The sequence below is a fragment of the Mixophyes fleayi genome, chromosome 6 (genome assembly GCF_038048845.1).
Source record: "Mixophyes fleayi isolate aMixFle1 chromosome 6, aMixFle1.hap1, whole genome shotgun sequence".
NCBI lineage: Eukaryota > Metazoa > Chordata > Amphibia > Anura > Limnodynastidae > Mixophyes > Mixophyes fleayi.
The window spans coordinates 50,641,852-50,667,408 of NC_134407.1; the positions used below are offsets into that span (position 1 = coordinate 50,641,852).

General features: G+C 38.7%; 1 protein-coding gene across 3 annotated transcripts in view; it reads right to left on the bottom strand.

Moving 5' to 3' along the window:
• HERC4 (HECT and RLD domain containing E3 ubiquitin protein ligase 4) overlaps positions 1 to 7,048 on the bottom strand; it is a 45,800-nt gene extending 38,752 nt beyond the window's left edge. For all 3 annotated transcript variants that reach the window (XR_012693356.1, XM_075216448.1, XM_075216447.1), the window contains exons 1-3: positions 6,959 to 7,048; positions 2,675 to 2,979; positions 601 to 760 (exon numbers count right to left, since the gene is read on the bottom strand). Coding sequence is in view for 2 of the 3 variants with exons in the window: in XM_075216448.1 (XP_075072549.1) it covers positions 601 to 760; positions 2,675 to 2,900 (386 nt within the window). In the remaining variant the exon portion in view is untranslated. The remainder of the gene's footprint in view (positions 1 to 600; positions 761 to 2,674; positions 2,980 to 6,958) is intronic.
• Between the last annotated feature and the right edge of the window lie 18,509 nt (positions 7,049 to 25,557).

Genomic DNA, 25,557 nt, shown 5'->3' on the forward strand with positions numbered 1-25,557 from the left:
CAGACCTGTCAGATAAAAATATGTAGTCACCAGAAGGGAATAAGGCCAGTATTGATAATAAAAATATATAGCTGCTCTTCCGGCTGCAGAACACCCAGCACTTGAGTCCAGTACAGTGCACTAAGAGGTCATAGGAGAGGTGGTAGGAAAGCAGACAGTAGCAGATTTGTAATTAGCATATTGGGCACTCTTCCTACTTGTCGCTCTTCTGGGTAAATGCTGGTGTGCACAATGTTGCACACACACTAAGGGTAATCTGTAAATTAAGAGGGAGAGTGATGTATTTGACTTAGAAACATGAAAGGTCATTCTATGTAATGTGAAACAGATATACAATGAAGCATAAAGATATAGTTTCTACGATTGTATAATACTACAGTGATTACTAGAAGATGGACTATTTTTGTATGCATACAATGGCTTGAACAATAGAAACTGTCTGCACAACGAATTAGTGGTAAAGAAACTTCATATTTACAGATACTAAAACACCAAGTAAATACTGATCACTGACAATACAGAAGTCCATCAATTATTATATAATACCAACTGCAAACAGACACATTCACAGCAAAGTAATAATTAATGTTAATGCATTACCTTGGCACTCTGACATATTCTTCTATTACATGAATACCTGTCTGTCCATCCTTAGTTAGACCCCAAGAAAACACTTGACCTTTATCATTGAGTGCCAGTGTGTGTGCTTCTCCACACGAGACAGCAACAATATTCTGTGCATCAAGGGCACCAACTTGCTCTAGAAAAGGTAAAAGTAAACCCATTACTCTACACAAATGTGCAGGGGGGGGGGGGAATGTATTTATTCACAGCTTAGTTCAGAATGACAAAGCAGAAAGAGGTGTTTATCGCACATTTATTCATGGGATATCATATTAAAGGACTTTGAACAACTTGAATGTATGAACTTTACATAGAGATGTGTTGGACACACCATTCATGCATTGGAGCCTTACATAAATGTTCTGTGCTGGTCGAGGACCCAGCTACTTCCACTACCCAATTCCTTATTTGATTTCCTGCCTATGTCCACTCCTCTGTTCTCACTATGATACAGTCTGTCACATACAGCCCTGTCCTCCCTAACATGATGATAGATTGGGCAGGTCACTACTTTCCCCACGATCAGCACACTCAACTGCTGAAAAAAACTGTGCTGCTGTGAGCATGCTGATGAGTACATTGAATTACCCAAGCATACATCAAAACAGGGTAGACACGGACAAAAAAATTAACAAAATATGCTCACACTCTAGTCAAATGCAACTGTATTTTTTTATTGTGTCACATTAAGGGATGGATGTATATGAATATTTTTACTGTAGGATTTAACCTAGATACTATGAGTACTATAAAGTACAGATCCATTATTTCCTTTCTATTTCCCAATCATTTTTTTTTTAAATAACAATTTTTCACATATCCTCGCAGAGTTCTCCAGTGACACAAAACAATAGCCATTAGTGCGACATCGTTGGGGGCATCATCAGGGTGGGAGAAAAGGTATAAAATTCTGACAGAGAGGTACAAAATTCTGACAGAGAGGTACAGACAAAGACCCTAAATTTACTCCGCTTGCACGGAGGGATATAAAACTACATCTGGCATATACATTTTTCTGTGGAGGTTAGTGTCCCTTTTTTATTTTTGAGTGTGGCCATTCTGTTTCATATTATTTGTCCTTATCATTGGTAAAGGAGAAATAATTATTTATTTATTTTTTAATATGTAAAGCCCCTCTTGAGATTGCACTGTTCCTGAGCTCTCTGCTTTTCACATTTTTAGTCCACATAGTGGATAAGAGGGTGGGGTAGACATCATGGATACATAGATAATGATGTTACCAATGATTCTCTCCCCCCCCCCCCCCCCCTCAGAAGGGAAGGCGATGCTTGTCAGCAACGAAAACATTACTGTAGCTCATGTTATATATAGTGATATACTGCACAGGAAAATACCAAAGATTTACCCCAGAATTCTGTTTCCAGATGCAATTCTGGAACTTAGGAACAACATTCACTGGGTTATCAAACGCAGCCTGCAGAACAACTGTGCGGGAGTGTGTATGAGATAAGGAGAAAGTCAAGTAATATACTGTGAACTTTAATATGATTGCACAGAGACTGCATTATAACAGTTACTCATTTTTGCATTTTCAGATGGACTTTACACAAAGACAAATGTATTCTTAATTTCTGAATCCCACAGGTTTAGTCCTGTGGTTGTCTGAAGCCCACAGTCACTTGTATAGTGGCCTGCTCTGTACAAACTATATCATTTTCTAGGCGACATCAGAACCAGTGGATATGCAACAGATTCTCATTTTCCTTAGTGTCTAATGCTGCCTTTGGCTACTAAAGAAACAAAAAAGCAATAAAAAAGCACAGATAGTTCTAGCAATGCAAATATAAATTATACATTCCTTATAGAACTCGCCTATAAGACTGTAAGGCAGAAAGGAGTTAATATATTTAGGATCCACAAAACTACGCATCTGACTGACCTCTGCACTTTGTGGAGAGTTGCCAAAGGAAAAGTGAAAGAAAGCTGTCACCATGAATTAACATTTTCTGATTCAAAACAATATAAAAAACTGCTTCTTGAATTCTTATTCTTTATACTGTATAAATCGCTCAAGAAGAAATGTTCTTACCTGGCTTTTTTCTGACTTTTTCATGCCCTAATTGTCCTAGATCATTACATCCACAAGTATAAACTGTGCCATCATCCAATACAAACACGGTATGTCTGCTTCCACATCCTACATCACAGACTTTTTTGTTTAGAAAGAAATCACAACTTCTGGGTTCTATAACAATTTCGTCATCAATCCCCCCTAGTCCCAGCTGTCCAAATGAAGCATTTCCCCAGCACAACATGATTGGTGGGTTCCAGGTATAAACAATATTCCAGAATTGCAGATGTTTTAGGCTGCTTCAGAGATCCTGACTTGGAGTGCTGCAAAGAGATCAAATATCAAAAGTAAATAACATGATATGGAATAAGGATTTATTTTGGCTTCTCATTAAAGCAGTGGAGTTAGGAAAACGTAAAAGCTGCACTTAATAGGACCAATATGCAAATAATCCACCTCAAAGGAAGAATAGACTTCTGGGTAATGCCTTTTACATGACAGCTCCGTGTCCAAGTCTCATCCACTAAGTTTTAGGAACATGTTATATGCTTGTGGCTTGTGCTGACGGATGCCAGTCACAATTTTAATAAACAGCAGATTAAATCTTCTTTTGGAGAAGCGTATATGCTTTATTTGTGGATGGAGTACATAGTCTACCTATCTATAGGGTTGTGTGTTAGTGTATGTGCACAAAGATAATTCTGATCTACTAATGCTGCATTCTGTACATTTTTGTCTCTGAAAGGGGGATAAAAGCAAACATTATGAACATTGGTGCCCATGACGAAAACATACAGCCAGCAAACAATGGATATAAAAAGTCTGCACACTTTTATAGAAATTGCAAGCATATGTAATATAAAGCTGGAAATCAAGATAAGTCACTTTAATTCCCCTTTAATGAGTACTTTAAACCGACAAAATTCAAGTTTAAAACAAACAGAACATTTTTTAGGAAAAAGTGAAAAAAACAACAACCAACTACAATGCCTTGGTTGCATACATGAATAGTTTGTGGAAGCATCCTTTGCTTTTTTTTAAGAGAGTCTTTTTCAATAAATCTCTATCAGCTTCATATACCTAGGGGTATATTTACTAAACTGCGGGTTTGAAAAAGAGGAGAAGTTGCCTATAGCAACCAATCAGATTCTGGTTATCATTTATTTAGTGTATTCTACAAAATGATAGCTAGAACCTGATTGGTTGCTATAGGAAACATCTCCACTTTTTCAAACCCGTAGTTTAGTAAATTTACCCCCTGGACTTTATAACACTAGCCAACTCTTCCCTGCAAAAAAGGTTCAAGTTTCATCAAATTGTGAGGGGATCTCCTGTGCACAGCCCTCTTTAGGTCAATTCACAGGTTTTCAATGGGATCGAGGTCTGGTCTCTCACTAGGCCATTCCAAGATTTTTATTTCCCTTTTCTGATGCCACATGGATGAGGGATTTAGATTATGTTGGAAGGTGAAATTATTCTTCATCTTCAGCTTTCTGACAGAAGCCAGTATCTTTTGTGCCAAAATATCTTGATATTTGGAGCTATTCATTATGCCCTCTATCCTGATACTAGAGCCCCTGTCCCAGCTGAAGAGACGCAGTCCCAAAACATGATGCTGCCAACCTTATGCTTCACAGCAGGCATGGTGTTTTTTTGGGTGGTGAACCGTGTTATCTTTGAAAAACGCATCTTTTAGATTTCAGACCAAAAAGTTCAACTTTGACATTTCTTACCATGGATTCTGTGATTGTTTTTTGGTTTTTTTTGCAACATGTAGATGGGTTGGATGTTTTCTTTTGTGAGAAAGGACTTGTCTAGGCTATGGCGTAATGTGGAAAAACACAAGTCCAGAATATGGCAGATTGTTGTCATATGCAGGGAGTGACCAGTTCCTGCCAAGAATTCCTGCAGCTCCTTTAATATTGCCGTAAGCTTCTTGGTAGCCTCCCTGAAGCATTTTCTCCTGCTGTCATCAACTTTGGAGGAACATCCTGCAATTGGCAATGTCCCTGTTGTGTCATTTTCTCAACTTATTGATACTATTACCATAATACAACCTACTGTATCACTATGAAAAGGGCATCAGTGACAGGCCATGATTTACAAAAACAAGTGAGCAGAAAAACAATGGTTGGAAGACGGGGCTCCGAGATATTCCATTATGTTGCCTCCACTATTACCAGAGCCAACAGTCTAAGGCAGCTACTTGGCCAGGAACTGCTGTTCAAGTAATGCACCATGTCCCTAATGTGTTTTTTTTGCAGGTTCTGCTATTGCTATATACTTTAACTTACCAGATGAACAATATGCCATATAAAGTGTTTGATGGTTTGTAAAATAACCAAACAGAAAAGTACAGTGGATGTGTGAATGTTAAAATGCTTAGCAATGACATCCAAGCATTCAACAAGTGTTCATAACTAGGTGGAACAATTTGGTGGTGCTGATGTCTATGGATGATATTAAAGACGAATTTCACCCCAAACTCCCCAACCCTGGTGTTGGTTTGAACAAACCAGGAGAGAAAATGTCCTTTTAGATACATTGGAGGCTTGTTGAATCACTGTATCAGTAGAGCACAGGAAAGTATATAGAAGCCCAGGCAAAAGTGGCAAAAACACATAAAGAAGTTTTGTGCACAAGGCTGCCTCATACCTACAGGCATAAAATACACAATGTGTTACTATCAATTTTAACTTTAGTACAATTAATGAAAACTGGTCTAATAATGGCACCCGTTATTATTCAGTGTCCGCGTACCCATTCACATTTTTACTTGCAAAACACTTTCAGAAAACTTCTTATTCCATTCAACGTGCTTAAAGCAAATTAAGCTTCGAGTCCTTTTGGAAGAAAGGCACTATATAAAACAAATATTATTAGTATTATTAATATACGCATTGAGGTCACTGGTGTGTCCTCCAATGACCTCACGTGTCAAACATTTTTTATATATATATTTCTTGCTCTTTTAAACATAAAATACCAGAAGATATAAGTCCTTAGCTCCTAGTGTCCATATGAATCCTGAACAAGTGACATCAGTAAACACAGAATATGAGACATTATTCATATAAAGAATTCAGTGCCTATTGTGTTTTATATAAAATATCATTATCAGAACATATTTAAATTACATAAAAATCCCCCCGGTTTTGTTGTAAAACATCACAAATGTCACAATGGATTTTGCTTAGAGACAGGTATTTACCCTTACACATACAGTAATCACAACAAACAGTACGATCTAGGAGACAGATAAGCAAACTGACATCTCACATGAAAGGGTTGTTCATAGTACACAACTGTGTAAAGTTATTTCAACACAAGCTTGTCCTAAACAGAACAGAGAGAGTTTTTTACCTCAATTTTACATTTTTATTGTATTTAATTTGATTTGGCAAACAGAGAGGTATAAGGGGGTGCTTGGTAACACAGAGAGGTATAAGGGGGTGCTTGGTGACACAGAGAGGTATAAGGGGGCGCTTGGTGACACAGAGAGGTATAAGGGGGCGCTTGGTGACACAGAGAGGTATAAGGGGGCACTTGGTGACACAGAGAGGTATAAGGGGGCGCTTGGTGACACAGAGAGGTATAAGGGGGCGCTTGGTGACACAGACAGGTATAAGGGGGCGCTTGGTGACACAGACAGGTATAAGGGGGCGCTTGGTGACACAGACAGGTATAAGGGGGCGCTTGGTAACACAGTCAGGTATAAGGGGGCGCTTGATAACACTGAAGATTGAGAGGTTACTTGATAACTCAGAGGAATAGGAGGGGTACTTGGTAAAAACTGGGAGGAATGAGCAAGTTTTTCTTAACAACAATACATTGAAAGGATTTAGTCACTTGTCAAATACTGAAATGAACAACGGGTCCATGAGGGTTTGGTAAACGTGAAGGAATCGGAGTTTAGGTTTTGGAAACAGAAGGGATGAGACGTCTTTATGGATTATTATAAGCACATCTGATGTGTCGGGGAGTGTCCGGGGTGGCAGCCTTTATAGATCCACTGATCCCTCACGGACAGTGGATCCCTCACGGACAGTGGATCCCTCACGGACAGTGTGCCGTTATTACATACAGGGTTACAGTATAACACATTGTGCAGGCACAGCGACAAGCAGGACTATGAGTAAGTATGTGCACAGGCCAGCAGCAGGACATACACAGTCAGCAATCCTGCGCAGCTGTCAGTCACTGCAGCAGTCACCCTGCCTGCGCTGTGTGCACAGGACACGGCTCCATCACTATAAGGACAGACACTCACACTAATCACACACAAGCCTCGTCCACACTCACCCACAGCCTCCAACTCCAACTACAGCCCCAGCTGAGAGCGGCGCTGTGACGTGTATGATGAGCGCGGTGACCGGGGGCGGGGGTGGAACATTCCAGGGAGTTCTGGGTTACCGGGAGGGGGAGCCTGATCACCGAGCACGTTAGGTCTTTGTGCCCGGAGTGTGCTCAGCCGTGCTCCCCATACTGATGCTTCGTGTCTGTGTCACATGGAGACGGGGAGGTATTGGTCAGGTACAGAGTAATAACGTCAACAATGCTCAGCCCCTGCTGTGTTGTACACATTAACCCTTTCACCGCAGAGCTTCTTCTCACCCCTGTGCTCAGCTGATTGTGGCACTTTTTTGAGCTGGTCACATTGCAGCATCATAACCAGTCATTTATTTGTGTTGTATCCACACAAATTATTCTTTGGTTTTTTTTGCAGAAGACTCTGTGATGAGTTTTCAGAAAATAACATTAGTCGGCTTTTATATCCTGTCACTGTATAGAAATTCTACCCTAAATAGCACAAAAAAAGTGTTAGTGGGTTTTTTCTTTGAAAGTGAACTAAAAGCAAACGTGTATTTTTCTTTTAAATACAACCATGAAATACTTTGTTGTTCTTTAGCATCAATCCACCTTTCCAAAACAGAAAAAAAAATTAAGATTCTACTCATAATAAAATCTTCACTTTAAAACCCTCATCTTTGGTCTTATTCACACTTTCGATAGTGTGCGGTGTTATTGTCTGGTGATCACTTTGCTGCCTCCTCTCCAGATCCCTACCAACAGGTTATGAGGATAGGTAAGTATATTTTTATTACTTTGAACTTCTTGAGTGCTCAAGATAAATGGAACTCAGCCTTAACACTCTTGATGTACTGTACATGTATGTCCAGGATGAGACCACTTCGTCCTTAGCACTGAATGGGGTTAATTCCAAGATGCCAGATACAGAGAATTTGCTATATCAATATTTTACTCATACCTGCACACTGTTCCAGAAAGTCCGGGAGCCTGCCGAATTCCGAGTAGGGCATTCTCCTGCATTTGCCCATTTCCTAGTGGGCAGGATTTGAAGCCTCCATCATTTTGAAATATATTAAATTCCACTGTAGATACATGGATTACTTCATAATAATTAGGTATGGTCCACTAGATCTGCTTGAACATTTTTTGAAATATCTGGATAGAAATGATCCTAATCTTAGATTCACTTCAAAATCTGATACTATGGGGCATATTCAATTCTTTGTTTTCCGCGCTGCGGAAAAACTATTACCGTTAATACGGTAATAGTTAGCTGGATTTCAGTGTCTCTCTCTGTCCCCGTTCAGCGTGTCTCTCTCTGTCCCACTTCAGCGTCTCTCTCTGTCCCCCTTCAGCGTCTCTCTCTGTCCCCCTTCAGTGTCTCTCTCTGTCCCCCTTCAGTGTCTCTCTGTGTCCCCCTTCAGCCTGTCTCTCTGTGCCCCCCTTCAGTGTATCTCTCTGTTCCCCTTCAGTGTGTCTCTCCTTGTCCCACTTCAGCCTGTCTCTCTGTGCCCCCCTTCACTCTTCTTTACTTACCTTCTTTCCTGACGTCCTCTCTGCTGCTGCTCCTCACTGAGGGAGGGAGCCGTGGCGCACACTTTGGAAACCGCTGACTTAGCAGCTGATTGGCCAACACTCTGTTCACATGATTTTTGCCGAGCTGCTGATCAGTCAACACTTCCTGCTCACATGATTTCTACCCAACTGCTGATTGGTAAGGACCTACATAAATCCACTCTTTGCCATTATTGCTGGATTCAGTGTGTTTGACCTTGGCTGCGTTTACTGAATCTCTGCCTACTCTTGAACTCTCTGCCTGTTTATTTGATGTTGTGTACCTCTCCTGCCCTCTGACCCAGCTTGCCAATTGCTTATTCTCTTTTGGGGTCTGTCTGTCTTCTTTTGTCTATGTGTGGCTCCATAGCTGCGACTTTCCCTGACTCTACCTCACTCACGTATATGAGTGGTTTATTATGCTTAATGGTATTCATGTCATTGTTATTAGCTACATCTGTCTTTATATTTATTTGTCATTACTTATGTTTGTCATATCTGTAAGATTATCTGGTGCTATGGAATCTGTGGCACCTTATAAATAAACAAGTTAACCTGTGCATGATACTCATGCATTCTAGTCAAATTAAGCTACTTAAGGTCTTAAAAAGGTTCTTGTCATGCATTTGGGCCTAGCCCAGGCCTCCTCAGGGGAAGAGCGTTACTTCCCGATGCAAGCGCCCTTTTTAATGTGTGTTCATGAGGTAAAATTACCTCACGAAAATGAGTTTGAGCCCTCAACTCGTAAATTTAGCCTTTCTTACCCCTCCCACGGGGGGAAGAGGGGATTATGGAAGTTAACTGACTTCACTATTCTAATTTTTTTGTCAAATAATGTCAGTATACCAAATTTCAGGTCAATTGGATGAGTCCTTTCTGAGAAAATAGTTTTTTACACACACACACTAACACACGCCGCTAGGCTTTTACTTTTAGAATATTAGATAATGCTAAGAATTTAGTAGGTCAGTGTATAACTCCGCCCAGCAGGTGGCGCTGCAGCTTTTTTTTTTTTTCCACACACAGACTAACACACACCGCTAGGCTTTTATATTATAGATAAGATGATGATTTTACCACAAGCAGCGCTTTATTCCTAATACAGGTGACCAAATTTCCTATCATTTCTATCATGCCTTTTTAAACCACTCGAGCTTTACTGGAAGCACACCTGTTCAATTTTGAGAGACTGGACCGGCAGACAATATTGCCGAAGAAGAGTGGGCTGGCACTGGTATAATGTTGTAATGCACAAAAAGCTTATTAGCATCTATGTGATACAGAATCCACTGATTATACCCAATTAAAGGGTTGACTACACACCTGAAGCACAGTTACTCCTTTTGGAAGGGCGCAGGAGTTTCATAAATTGCAGTATGCGAAAGCTGTCCAAACACAACGGTATGCTATAATCCAGTGTTACGTCTGTATGTATTGTTCGCAATAAAGATTCTCCAAAGCAGTGACATCACAAAGATACACAGTTACAGTATCAAGGTCCACATTCATTGGTTGATGGGTCATGACCTCCCAAGAACTTGACGTGCCATTGGTTGATTCCTCTGGTCATTGTTCCTTGTTGTAGCTAGGTGTCCTTCTTAGGCTACTGCCTCTTGACCGGTATAAACTGGTTCTTTTATGATATCTCTGGACTTGCTATTTGGTGTATGGAAAGTGATATTATTTATAATGACCGTTTGCAATGTGCGAACATTATATAAATAATATCACAAATGTTCTCATGCAGTTGCAAACAGAATTATACCAAACTCAATGTAACTTAAATGTTGTAAACAAAAATTAGCCTGTTCACCACTTCATATTTTATATTAAAGGATAGAAAATACATTAAACATATTTAAATGTTGCTACGATAATAATTACGTTGCATATTAATTGCATTGCAACGGTTTGTAGTGTACAGAACAGAAATGATTGATTACCACCTTCGTCCAATTATTAAACTTCAACAGTCCACCCTTTGAGAGTGTATCCAACGCTCTCACCCTTTCAAGATTCTATTGCAGGGTCGTAATATAACACTTCATTTTTTTTTATATATGTCCCTCTAAATACCATCACATTACCATTTGCTGTGGTCATCTCAGTTGAATGTTTACCACACTTCAACACAGCAGACACATCTGATATATAAGCCAATTACTATAGACACCAACTATAAGGATGAGTAGCTTGCCTATACTAGTTACCAGTTCTTGTACCCATTCCCCTAAACCTGAAAATCATTTGACAGGATTCAACAACCATGAGATTGATCCTGCTACCTTTCCCCTATTTCATATAAAGAGGAATTGTGGGCCTTATGAAATTCCCATTTTAACTGTAGGATCTTATCCATTTTACGGTCAATTACTTCTTTAGGGTCATCTGTATTATTAGTGATATAAGTGCAACACTTAACACCGAACTGGGTGGCCAAGGTGACACAATATCCACCAGTAATTGCAATGAAATTATTTACTACCAATCTAAGTTGTACTAATTCCTTCTTATAAGCTTGCAGCTCCTTACCCATATACCTGAATGTGTCATCATATATTTCAGTAATATTATCAATTAGTTTAGCCAGATCCTGTATGTATTTATAATTTAGGTTTCCCTGAGTAATCTTGGTGGGGTCCAATTGAACCATGATCTGAAACCCTGTGGATTCTGTAATTAAATTTGCGGCTATATATATATATTTTCTTTCCATGGAGTCATATTTCTTTTGACTATGTGTTCATAATGTGTGTGTACATATGGAGGCGAGATTGTTCTCTGAATGTTAGTCATTTTATCATGGGAAATAGTCATTATATCAGGAACTATCTTTCCTAGAAAACATATTCCTTTGGAGCGCAGAGTTAACTATTTGTACTCCCTTCGTCCACTAATGTAATATACATCATCTGGAAGGATATAAGGTATAAAACAGTCCATTATAATGTTACACAAAGTCTTGGTAAAGTTACCCATACCTAGTTTCAGCTTGGATAACGTTTCAACAGTAACCCAGAGGAACTTTTCCAACCAATACTTTCATAGTAACATAGCCTCGTTTATGGTATCCTTAGCCTTTTTGGTTAATTGTACTTTAACATTATCAATGGGTCATTCACACTTGTGAAGTGGGCTATTCTCTCATCGTTTCATTCTGCTTCCCAATAGTCAAGTTTCTTTGCGTACGTAAAATTCAGACACAATAGAGATTTGTCTACCAAGTATAGGCAAAATGTAAAACTAGGGGATCTTCTAATATTATACCTCTCTTCTATTGGTTCTCCCTCCCTGTAATTCAAGAACCTTTGAGATATTTAGTGGAAAGGGTACTTGTCCTACATTATTTTGTCCCTAAGGCACGTGAGAATACACCCAGCATTCAATTTGGTTTAAGACCTTACCAACCAATGAATGATAATCATCTAATGGGATACAGTATTTTGAGGGGGGGGGGGGGTTACTGTCTCAGCTGCTTGCTCATCTTTTAAAGGTATTAAACAGTCACTTCATTATTGCATTTTAAATCATCTTGGGGATCTACCATCAAGTGAGGTTGTCTGCTAAAAAGTATTTCAAAGGTGACAGGTTAAGAGGTGGTCTAGGAGTGTTGCTGATGCTGTGGAGAACTAGTGGCAAAGATTCCGGCCATGCCAATCCAGTTTCAGTTATCACCTTACTCAATTTGTTCTTGAGAGTACCATTTACCCTCTCTATTTTCCCACTGGCTTGTGGCCTATACAGAGTGTGTAACTTACTATTAATACCCATGAGTTTACACATAAGCTGAAAGACATCCCCAGTAAAATGTGTACCACGATCACTTTCAATAATTTTGGGAATACCAAACCTACAAACAAATTCCTGAACGATTTTCTTTGCAGTGAAAACAGCAGTATTAGAAGCAGCTAGATAAAGCTCTACCCAGTAGAGAAAACATATGAATACATATTTGTGAATCCTGCAGGGTGGTAATTGGATAAAGTCGATTTGTATGACCTGGAAAGGTCCATCTGTAGGAGGAATGTGGGATGCCTCTGTTTGTATTTGTCTTCTGGTATTCCTTCTCAGACAAGTAAGACAAGACATTGCTTTCTTACTAGTCTGTGAAGAGAAGCTCAGTGCACACCAATATGCTCATACCAGTTTGCACTTACCCCCCTTACCCAGGTGAGTCAGATAGTGTGCCACCTCTGCTAAGCTTGGAAGATATGCCTTGGCAGATACTGGCATACCTTGTTCATCTTTCCAGAGTCCAGAGGACTCTTGACCACGTTCCTTCAACTTCCAGACAGCCTTCTCCTGTAGGTGACACAAATCCTGCAGCCTCATCTGCTCTGTGATTACCAAGTGATATGGGGTTCCTGTCATATGTGTGTATTTTACAGTTGTTGACGGCTACTTCCTTAGGTAGTTGTATGGCTAATATCAAAATACAGTAACCTTGGCGCTGAATAATTGTCACATATGGAAAGAGATGAACCCTGCAGCTATCATGGGATGGTGCTGACACCCCTGAAATATATATATATATGGTACAAAAAGTGGAGACAGCGCTGGGAAAATCTCAGACCAAGACAAACATCATAGGTAAGATGTCAGTCAATACAGTAATCTCCAAGTAAAACAACCAAAAGAGAATCTGGAGATTATATACCAATGATTTAATCACATATACAAAAAAAGATAAATGCACATCTCTGTTTACTCTAATTACAGTATAAAAATTCCATCATAAATAAAATAGCATAGCAAGAAATAAAAAGTAATAATAAAAGAGGGGAACTACAAATATTGGTGTATGTTCCTCGGTAAGCCTATGAGCTCAATAATTATAATTATAATTGCACAAGGTGGATCATCGACAGAAAACCAATGGTATGGAAAATATTAAGTATCAGCAAATAGGAGACTACATAGATGTTAAGGATGTGTGAAACACAATCTTACTGATTTACAAGAAGTCCTCCGGTATTGTGGATAGAATGGAATATGTCCAGGTAAATCTTCAATCTAATGTTAAGTCTGGGAACTTAATACCTCCACAATCCAAACTTGCCTTAGATGTTAGAGGGATTGCAACTTCTTATTAGTGTTGGTCGCAGCATGCCAGCTTGCTAGCTCCGCTGTAGAAAGATCAGTAGAAACAGGTGCGCACCTGATGTTGGTCCGTAGAAAACAGAATAGACGCCGGAGTGTTCCTAATAGGTCCTTAGTTAGCGTACTCGCATGAATGGATAGGACTGGGTCACTCCTCGGCTAGTCAAAAATGTAGATAAAGAACAAATGCCTTACAGCATGTGCTGGTATGGTAACAGATGACTGTTAGTCCGTGTAAAACAAAATAGACGCCAGAGTGTTCCTATTGTGTCCTTTAATCAGCGTACTCGCATCAACGGATAGGACTGGATCACTTCTCGGCTAATCAAGTTGTAAATAAGCACAGATAGCTTGCAGCATGTGCTGGTATGGTAACAAATGGCAACGCGTTTCGTCCACCGTGCTGTGGACTTTTTCAGTTGTATGGCTGTCAGAATCCTTTTATAGTGAATTTAAGAATATAAGGGTGTCTTATTCTTTCTGCACTGTTTAGCAACATGCCCTTCTTTCCCACAGTTTTAATATTTTCTCTCATACCCCTGTGAATAAGGCTACATCTGTAAAGCTTGTATACTTACTGTCATTGTCTTTTCACTCCATCTCTTTCTTCCTGACAATATTTTTATCATGACTGACTACAGCCTCCTGGAGGGCGTCCATTGTTATACCTCTCCAGTTTGGAATGGCTATCTCTACCCTAATTTTTAAATTTTCGTTAAGCCCATCCATTAAAACTGATACCACTGCCTCCCTATGGTGAACATTGTCTTTTATGTCTTGAATTGCAGTGTATGTAGCCATGTCTGACATTGCCCTTGCAAAGTAATCTGCAGCACTTTCATTATCCTTTTGTTTAATGGTAAATATTTTGTGTCAATTAATTACCACAGGAAAGTGTACACTTAGTTAAACATTAATGCTCTTTATAATTGTCTGATTGTCCTCATTAGTTACAGTTCTATCCTCCTCAAGTTGACTATTCTTGATAAACTTTGGAATAGCAGTATTGGAAGGGAGACAAGCTATCAACACTATCACCAATCTATATTAGTTGGTTTGTGTGCATTCCCCAGATCTTTAATACATTTTTGACATTTAGCTAAATCTTTCCTAGGATCAGAGAAATCAGTGATAATAGAATGCAATTCAGATCTACTCCAAGGACAATGCATGACTACATTCCTGACTGGAACTACTCCATCCTTATCTGCCTTACTATTGGGAACAGCTATTATTTTTACTGGCCGTAATTCTACAGTATCGCTACATCCAGGGTCAATAGCTGGAACTATTGTCTCTCCACAATGGATATTTCTGTGCTTACTAGAATGTGGGAGAGTTTTATTGGTGTCTGCAGCAGCAAATGAGAGTGGGACAGTATCCTTCCTCCGTGATCTCTGTGAACCTTCCTGTAACTAATGTATGAGCTACTGCAGAGATTAATGCAGTCTCATCATCATCACTTTCACAAAAATTAATACATTTATTTTTCCCAAAACAGGATATAGTTTACAGGGTTCACTGTTTTCCCTGGCTGTGCTTTTGTTACTAACCACATAAGGTGCGGGTGGTGCTGTTGTGTGCTCAGATTTGGAACAGTTTTCTTTATCTTTCTGCACCTGTGCTAATCTTTCGTACCAAACTTTGCTTTCACACTGTCACAATTTTAAACACGTGATATGTTTAAGCCATAATTTTCTTGAACTTAGCATACAAATATGATCTTTAACTGTATTCAATATATCAGGATCAAAGCTACCAAACATGAAAATGTTGCATATATTCAGCAGCTATTTTTGTCCACTTCTCACAATACACAGTTCCTCTCTGGCCATATTTCCTACTCAAAATGTATATTGCAGACCCTTCAGGTTCTATCGTATACTTATGCTGGTTTAATGTTGCCCCCTGTCGTGCCTGCCTGGCTTTCCAGTCCTTCGGCTCAGAGCTGGAAAAAAACAGTGGGACCCAGGTACACTCATCTACTGTTCAAAGAAATCTGGCCAAAAGTGGTCATGGAAGAATTGCGTCCAAAAAGCCAACCTTCGACATGGAAACAAGGCCAAAGGACTCAACTATGCACAGAAACATAGATACTGGGGTGCAGAAAAATGGCAGCAGATGTTCTAAACTGATGAGTCAAAATTTTGAATATTTGGCTGTAACAGAAGGCAATTTGTTCGCCGAAGGGCTGGAGAGCGGTACAATAATGAGTGTCTGTAGGCAACAGTGAAGCATGGTGGAGGTTCCTTGCAAATTTGGGGCTGCATTTCAGCAAATGGAGTTGGGGATTTGGTAAGGATTAATGGTGTCCTCAATTCAGAGAAATACAGGCAGGCACTTATCAATCATGCAGTACCATCAGGGAGTCGTCTGATTGGCTCCAAATTGTTTTCTGCAGCAGGACAATGACTTGCTTTCTGCAACAGGACAAGGATATGTGGCTCCCGCCTGTAGACGTGTATAAACTAGTTTTATTATGACATCTCTGAAGTGACTATCTGGTGTATGAAAAGTAATATTAGTTATTACTAGCGTTCACAATGTTCAAACGCTACATAACTAATACCGGAAATGTTCTCATGCGATTGCGAGCAGAATGAGACCAAACTTTACATAATTAACTTGTTGGAAACATTAATTAGCTTCTTCACCACATTATATTTTATATTAACAGAAATAAATAGATTCAACTTATTTGCATGTTGTTATTTGCTAAAATAATTGTTTGATTGTGTACTAATTGCATCACAAGAGATCCAATTATTAAACTTCAACAATACCCAGTTAGAACAAAACTGAACCTGTAGACAAATTGGACCTGTTTGCCAATGTGGTGGTGTCTATCATATTTTGGTTCAAAGACCATCATTTCAAGAGCCAATGGACTGCAGTGTAAACTGGCTACTTCAGATTTTTCCCAGCTGTTGTGCTGGTTCTGGTGGATTCAGGTAGTGAGCTGACACTGGTGTCAACATCCATCTTGCAACCTACAGTTGAGAAATGGGTACCAAAGGTCTGGGTCCTTTGCGTCAATGGCACCAACACAATGGGATTAAACAGGCCTTCTTATTACTGCAACAATGGCAACTAGTAGAATTGGCTTCCATAATTAAAGCTATTATTTGGGTCTTTCAGACAATGTAAGATGATTTGACTTCTAAGGAGAATGACTTGGGAGAGAATGTAGCAAAACAGAGGATAACACCCTGAGAACGGCAGCAGGTGAAGTGGCGTTGGCAGGGAGGGAGGAGGCACCAGCTGAAACATTGCAACCTGAGGCGGAGACAAATGGGTACTTAATTGCTGTAGCAAACAGTTTACACTTCAGCAGTTTGACCATGACCAAGTCAATGATGCCACTCTTGTTAATATTTATTAGAATGTGATTGAAGTTAAACGGGTGCAAGAAGCTGATAAGGTGCAGAGAATGTTTCATGTTTCTTTGTTAATAATTATTTATTGTGCAGAGTAGCTACCACACAGAGGAGAAAGGTACTTTTAGTCCCAGATGTTATTGTCCGCACAGTAGAAAATGTCACTCCCATGTTTGAAGGTGCCATCGTGGGGAGAATAAAATGCATGTGTTCTTTAAAGGTTACTAAGCCAGGGTATACGCAGCAACTAAGTGTTTCAGCAGTGCCTGTCCTAAACCTTTATTACAAACACCTTTTGTTCCACTACCTATTGTAGAGAATCATTTTCAGTGCATGGTCATTAATATAACTACGTTTTAATGCCTCATACACTTGTTGGATTCTTTAATCATAGCTGGGTTCACCAAAAAACTTGCGAAGTGTGCTATTGTCATGATGAAGAATGAAGTATTCTGGTTATGTGGTCAACCAAACACCAGATAATAATCGGTCATGTTAGTAAATTTGATCAAAAGATGATCACTATCAGCCTTTGTGGGCAGACCACTTTCAACCGCATTAACAGGCTTCAGAGATACAGAAAGTGATCTGGCCACTCAAATCTTTGGGCCTGATTCATCAAGGTGTCGGGGTTCCCAATGTAAGACCACGGAGAGAAGGTAGTTGAACGAAGTGGTTTATTAGAAATACAGGTTCAGGATGCAAAACTGGTAAGGCAGTAATATAACCACTGTTCTTAACAGTGGAATAGGCAATGCTGTAAAGCCATGGAGAGATGCAGTAGTCAGCGGGTTGCAGGGTGTATACCTCTGGAAGAGGTGGAGAGATCAGTAGCCTGCGGATTACAGGATTGGATACCTCTGGAAAGGTATGATCTGGCCCCTTTGGTGGATAGTAGTACTACAGGCAGGATACAATATATACAAAAGGTCCAACAAAGTACCTGCAGACAGGAGCTGCAGGATGCAGGTCGTGACACAAGGTATGTATCTGCTGATATTGAGCGCATTGTATGCAAAATCACTCTGCACATGCCCAGAAGCGGGACATATACCAGTAAACACAGCACTGTCCGCTCAAACGCAAAGCACACTTCAGCCTACGATTTTGGGGAGTGAAGGGGGCGGGAAAGGGCATTTTGCCATAGTGAATGTACAGTGGGGTCTTTAGTGTAAGTCATTTCTGCATGTGCATTTCACATTTGTGCACTTGGGTGTGGATACAGCTCACTAATTACATCAGATGACATTTAAATACATTTTCTAAGTGCATAACAAATTCATTCCTGTTTGCCAGTCTTGCTTTCTTTTGAGATTTTCTTCAAGCTTTGTTGTGAAAGAAGACAGAGACAGAACCTTGATATACAAGAACTTGTCACACTAATACCTCCATAGACTTCTGGATTGAAATAGTTTGTTTTTTTCCCTTTATGTTTATTAACTATTTTTTTTTCTTTTTTGGGGCTTTAGCACCTTTACTTTTACTCATGCTTTATATTACATCCAATATTCTGCACGTGCAATGCAAGTTTTTGCCAAGCCGTGTGAAACCTAGAGGCTCTAAAAACCTGCTGAATGTGGGCCCCACTGCTGTCCAGCTTTGTTAAAAACAAATAAGGGCGTATAAAGTGAAGCCTGGTTCTGTACATGGAATATGTTTAAAACTTTGATTTTTAATCACTCCATAACATTAAAAGTTAAGAAATAAACTTATCCAAAACCTACAATTCATAACTTTTAGTCACTATAACTAAAGTTCACCCAGCTTAAATATTAAATGTTAGTGTCAGCATAATTAGCTGTTATAGAGGGAAAAAGGTGAGCATATATATATATATATATATATATATATATATATATATATGCACTGTGTAAACACTTTAATGTAGTAATGCTAAGTTAAAATGGAGTAATGTTGTATGACAGGCAGAGGCACATGTTGTCATGACCTCAACATCTTGAAATATGATAGCCAGTTTTGTTAACCTTTTCCATCCAGTTCAGATGTTTTTCTGATTAGTCAGATTGATGGGGCATCATTTTGCTGCGAGCAGTGCATATCAGATATTAACACCTGTTACCAGAAAATGCTAGCACAAGTTGGCACAAATTGAGGCTGGAATGTAGACCTCAGGGTTTATACAAGTGGTGGTGTTTGGCTAGGCCCCCTCCTTTTGTGTGATGTCGCTGCTCCTTATATACTGCTGTATAACACACACTCATGACAAGTGCAAGCTTGAGGTAGTGAGTACATGCTTACACCTGTATGTAGTGTTCATATTTTTTTTAGATTGTGTAGAAGAAATTAAACTTCATTTACTTTACTGTACATTGCCATTGCCTGAATGTTGTTGGTTTGGTTTTTTTTAAAGCCAGATCACTGTGTAGCACCTGACAGCAGATGGCACCATAGAACTCACACAGTGGTTCCTTCCTAACTTCTCTTGTGCAAACTCAATGTTTAAATTCCTGCTATTAAATCACTATTTAAATTCCAATTACCGCAATTCAGTTGTGGCATAACATTGTTTTTTTGTTTCTTATTTTTTGCAATGTTAGTAAGTAAAATCTGTGTGATGCGCTAAAATCTCATTTAATCACCCTGATGTAGATTCTACGTAACTTACACCCTCTCCCACTCCCACTGCGTCCTACACTGCAGCCAAGTTTAATCAAACTTCTGTGTGCCGGATTACAAGTCTTACATGAAAATAGTGATTACTGAACACCTGACCGCTGTTTAGTCACATGTGGAAAGCTGTCTCATGCCTCATAATGACTCCTCCAGTGACAGCAGGAACCAATGTCGGCAAAAGGGTCTCAACTGCACAATTGAGTGATTAAAAGAGATTATTATTAACATTATCAACATTTATTTATATAGTGCTTGCCTACTCTGCAGTGCTTTACAAATGGGAAACAAACATAGTAATAATACAAGACTGGGTATAAACAACAAGGTAAGGGACTTGCTCCCAGGCTTACAATCTATTGGAAACTTTGAGTATGATACATGAGGTTAAATGCCACCAATTGTATATTGTCTTAGCAAATGAGAAAGTACTAAGTGGAGCTGTATGATTCAGGTACACACCAATGTCTGGTTAGATGTCAGAAACTTTTTGAGTATAGAAAGAGAATAAATGTAAGTTTTGCATGAATTGTGTAGACAGGTGGTAATTAGTTTGAATATTTTAGGAAAGTTAAGAAGGTGTTTCGGGAATTTGATAAACTTGCCTAAAGAGGTGATTTTTTTTTTCAGGAAACGCTTGAAGGTTTGGAGGCTAGGGGAACGTCTTGTAGGGAATTCCACATTTTGGTACTGCTTATTTGACTTGAAGTTTTCAGGTTACTTTTTTTTCAGTTTTGCAACAAAGCTATTAATAGTAACAGTAGCATTTATAAGTGTAAAGTTAAGGATTACAATTAAAATTGTCTTTGCTTATGGGTTTCAACGTTTATCTAAAACCCCAATTTACTGAGATTTTCCATCGGTATTTAAAGTGACAATTATATTAAAGCCTAAACCCACCGGGCTTTGCCTTTACTAAAATTGCTTTTTTAAATGAAGAAAATTGGTGGGTTTTTTTGATAACCGCTAATTGATGCATTTACCCCTTTGTGTTTTCTGATTATTGTCATGTCTCCTGACATGATCTGCTGGCCATTACCAGATTGTCTATTATCTCTGTGGTTCCATCTAAATATAAGCAAATCTGGTGTAAAGCTTAATTAATACATTTTATTTCATTTTGTCTAACTCTCACAGACTGAAGACTTTGCCTAATTTTTTTGAAATCTCAATTTGCAGCCTGTGTACATAGTCACTACAAGTGGTTTGTACACTTCAAGTCTTGGCATGACATTATGTTTTTTTTCCATTGCAGGATGAGGAGGGCACCTATAATTAGCATGCTAAAAAGGCAAAAAAGAAAGCAACCATTACTGTCCTGACAGAGGAAGGCACGAGACCAAGGACCATGAAAGAGAGAGGAAGTGCAGATGGTGGATGACTAGTGTGACACTAACTGGTAAGATGTAATTTTATATTCATTATAGGACGTTATATGTGAAAACTCTGTAATTTACTGGATATTCATGCTTTTCAATTGGGTGGTTTTTAAATGACAATATAGATTATTTTGCAACTGAAAAATAGGAAGCATTTGTTCCCAGAGATTTACTTCAGGTCTTCCTTGAACGTCACTGCCAACTTTGTATTGAGAGGGGTCTGAGCTCCCACTTCTTGAGTCTGTACATTATGTCATTGGGAGGTGTACTTTCACAAGTGTCTAATTTTTATTTCAAAACCTCTCAGGGACAACCATTTTCTACATAGTTAGCTATGTGTATCTAATGTTTTATTTTCTATTTTGTGTTCTATACTAGAATTAGGCAACTCTGGGATTTTCAGCTGTTGTCTAAGTGTAATTCCCAAATGTTCTGTCCGACTGTTGGGAATTGTACATCAGCAGCAGCAAGAGCTTTTGACACAATTGCTGGATCGTCTGGAGTAGAAACGATAGGCGTGACGGATGTAACATTTGATATAAAAATATATTTTAATTTAACACTAATAGTTGTCACTTTTATTTATTGTAATTGCTCTTTGTAATTTGTCTATATGTATTTGGTTTATGTTTATTTATTCATTTTTAAATGTTCTTACAAAATTGTTAATAATGTTTAATAAATCTGCTATGGATCCACATCGTGCTCTTTTACATTTGCTCTATGTATTTATAGAATTCAGTTTAGATGACCAGTTTGTTTTTTTTAGCAAACCATCAATAGTGAGGAGTTATTTTTATAGCCTAGAATACTCCCTCCCCCTCCTGTTTGACACAAATGTTTACTGTGATAAAGACATTCATATGATACACTTACTAATGTTTCTTAGCAAGGCAGTCTGTCAGCTGTTTGATCCAGAGGTGCAGTAAATTCATCTTATTGCAGTAGATAACAGGCTACAAGTAGATTCACATTTTAGTTTATGGAAATTATCACCTGCTAAAGAACATGCTTAAATGGATTTTCAGCTGGCTTCAAATTTTCATTTTATGCATGCCCTCCTTCAGTTTTTACTAAATACATTATTTACAATCTGCTTGGTATTTGGGGTTGCCAACTGGATTAGTAGAACAGTTTCCTAATTATGTGTATCTAGAGGTTAAGTGAACTAGCTAAAGGACAGGGAACTGAGAGAAAACCATATGGTGCATGGGAGGGGGATGTGTCTCATTAATATTCTTCTTATACATTCTTATATACCATTCCAACACACACATAACAATGCTCTACCCCTCCTCCCCTGGACCTCAGCACCCAGAGATGAAGTAGCAATCTCTTCTTTATGTTATTTACTGTAGTTCATAATTATTCCCAACATGGTACAGTGTTGAGGTCGGTCATTCATTAAGATGTCCTGAGATGCTTCAGATTTCTTGTCTAGTAATCACTTGGTCTATTCACTTCAGTGTGTTTATTTACCAACCTGGATGAAAGACATTCCAAGCAGATGCCAACTGTCCATGTACCCTTTCATCCACAGGGATTAACCCCCTAGAGGTCAGAAGATAGATAGATATCCAAAAGTTTATAACAATGCCGTTTTGGAACAATTATGATATTTTTTAACAGTTTTGGCCAAAAATCCAGTATATTGTTTATCTTTATTATGCTTTTCAGTATTTATATAATCAGAGTTGTTTAGTTGTGTTGCCAGTAGACACAACAGTTCTCCTATGATCTCTGCATTAAATACACTGTATCCAGATGCAAAATTTGTATCAAAGACAAAGCAAAACATTGTTACCAGACAATACTGAGAATGACAGAATTAAACTAGAAAATGAGAGAAATATATTTAGAAAGAGCTGCTGGGTGACATGTACAAGACAATAAACTAAAGTAATCTGAAGATGGAATCCCCTTTATGTAGTATTATTATTGTTATCTTTTATTTCTAAAGCACTAACTTATTATGCAGTACATTGAGGTGATCATGATATACACAATGGCATGATACAGAAGGTCAAGTGACTCTGTCCAACCTGTCTTACAAGCTAAGAGTAGCTTTATAGCAGCACTGCCACCAGCTACCAATAATTTCCTGGGGCAGCGTTGGGCTTTATTAATGTGTCCTTATATGTATTTTTTTTCACATATTTATATACAGTATATATATTGTTTAACCTATTGTTTTTTTCCTTGAATTTTTAAAACCGTTTTAGAATACAAAAAATGAAAGTGTAAATAAAGAAGGATATGGGTACAATTGTTTCTACTGTTAACATCATTTATTGTATGTTTCATAGTTACTGCCAGCCGTTCGGAAAACAACACAGCAATGTGGAGTTTTTTAGATTATAATTATAAGGAAATATTGATATTTCTCTTGAGGTCACTATGATATAACTGTTGTAAGATTGATAATGATAAACATCTTAGGGTCAGTTTGTTTAAAATTTCTCAGCTATGAATATGACCAGTGGCCATGTCTGGAAGTGCAATGCAGGCTTCCCTAGAATGTCCGGGAGACTCTCGAAAAGTGGGTGAGCTCCCAGACGTTTGAATGAGCATGGCAATCTCCCTAAAGCCGGGACGGGGAATGGTGGAGCCTCCATGGAGGAAATGCTTGGGAGAAAAATTAGTAATGACTATGTCTATGTGCTGGAGTGCTGCAGCCATTTCTTTGTAGCACAACTTGGCAAATACTGGGGATGGTGGTAGGGTTGTGACAGCAGCAGAATCAGAGGTTACATTACCTGAGTGTTTGCTAGAAGTCAGGATGTCTGTGTACCGGGAGCTGCCAGGTTTCAGAAAGAAACTCAGTGCAGGCTGTCATAGTACATCTTCCACAGAGATACAAACATACACGTGCAGTCTGTAGCTATTTCCTGGCAGAGGTGATTAAAATGCACAGTTGTGTCTATGATTGGCCTGTTACAGAAATTGCTTATGTGTATAATCATATCAGTCCAATATTAATATTATTATTTTTGCTTATGTGTTTATATATCTTACTGGTTGCAAACCATCTGTAAATTACTGTCAAAATAATTTTTTGTCTCAGCAAAAACTAGTGATAAGTAAAAGTATGACTTGTCACTGACACCACTAAATTACACATTATGGGCCCGATGCATCTTGGAATGCAATGTGAACGCAATTTGCGCTTAAAAAAATTATGTAACGTGCACGCACATCCATCCAGATTCAAGTACAAGCGGATCTCAAGAAACATTTCCATTTGTAGTACACTCTGGCTATATTTAACTTGCCATATACAGACAGAAAGAACAGACTGCAGGATATGCACATGCATATGCAATATAGTCCCATGAGACTGCATGCCTAAAAAGATCTATTAAATAAATTAACAACTCTCAATATTATAATCAATAATAAAAATGCATTAAAAAAAATTGTTGTTATTTTGTTTACACAAAATACATAAATCAGTATGTTCTTAATGCATAATGTACATAAAATGCATTTTTACAATTTTTCTTACTTGCAAACTCATGTTATGGCATGTATACATATCAGTTTTCACGATCAGTCAGTACTTACACCTGCCATGTAGCTGGGGTAAGTGTGACGATTAAAAAACTTGTACCTTGAATCTGACGAAGGTGCGTGCGTTCAACCTCGGTACGACACTACTGTACATTTCTTGCGTGCATCTGCCCCTTCCCGTCCCCTTCCCGCCCCCATTCTGCCATTCAATTTGTAGGCATTTGGAGGTATAATTTGCGTTTGGACATGAATTGCATGAAATTGCGTTCACTGGCATAAAGTCTGTTTCTGAGCATGTACAGAGCAATGTCACACAAGATGCGGCACACAACGGGACTTGCGTCCGAAGATGAATCATGCCCTACTTTGCCACTATAAGTGTTGAAACTAGATTATTGAAACGTCTTTTTTTTTTATTTTTTTTTTAGATATTTTCATATACTAAAAAGATTTGGCAGTAAAACTTATGAGTACCAAAGGATTATGAAAGGGTTGTTAACTCACAAAATTAGTTGTATAAACAGAGAATACATCTTTTTGTTAGCAATGGGGCAAACACCTATTTTTATTAAAAATAGCAAGTGTTGTGTTACAGTAAGCACAGGATTTTAATTGTTGGGTGTTACATATAAAGCTAGATACACACTAATGCAATCTACTTCAGATTCGATTCTGTAATGATTTCACCAATGACTGAAAGTCCTGATAAGCAGTGCCGTAACTAGCCATTTTAGTGCCCTGGGCGAGATAGGGAAGCGGCGCCCCCCATCTAAGTGGGAGTGTCAATTGTCGAGTGGGCGTGGTCAACCTACTGTGGGGGGCGTAGCTAGCTCTTTACAAGTTCTAGACCGCACTGAAACCACCTCCCTCCCCATTCTCCACGGTCTGGCTTTGTAAGGATCTTTATGTAATGAGCCTCCATAGATCAAAGTACTTTAAATGCAGCTATCACATGCTAGCTGTATAACAAATGAATTGGTTATTGAAATAAAACTCACTGAAACAAATTAAAACAAATGTAACAGTACCATCTGTATCA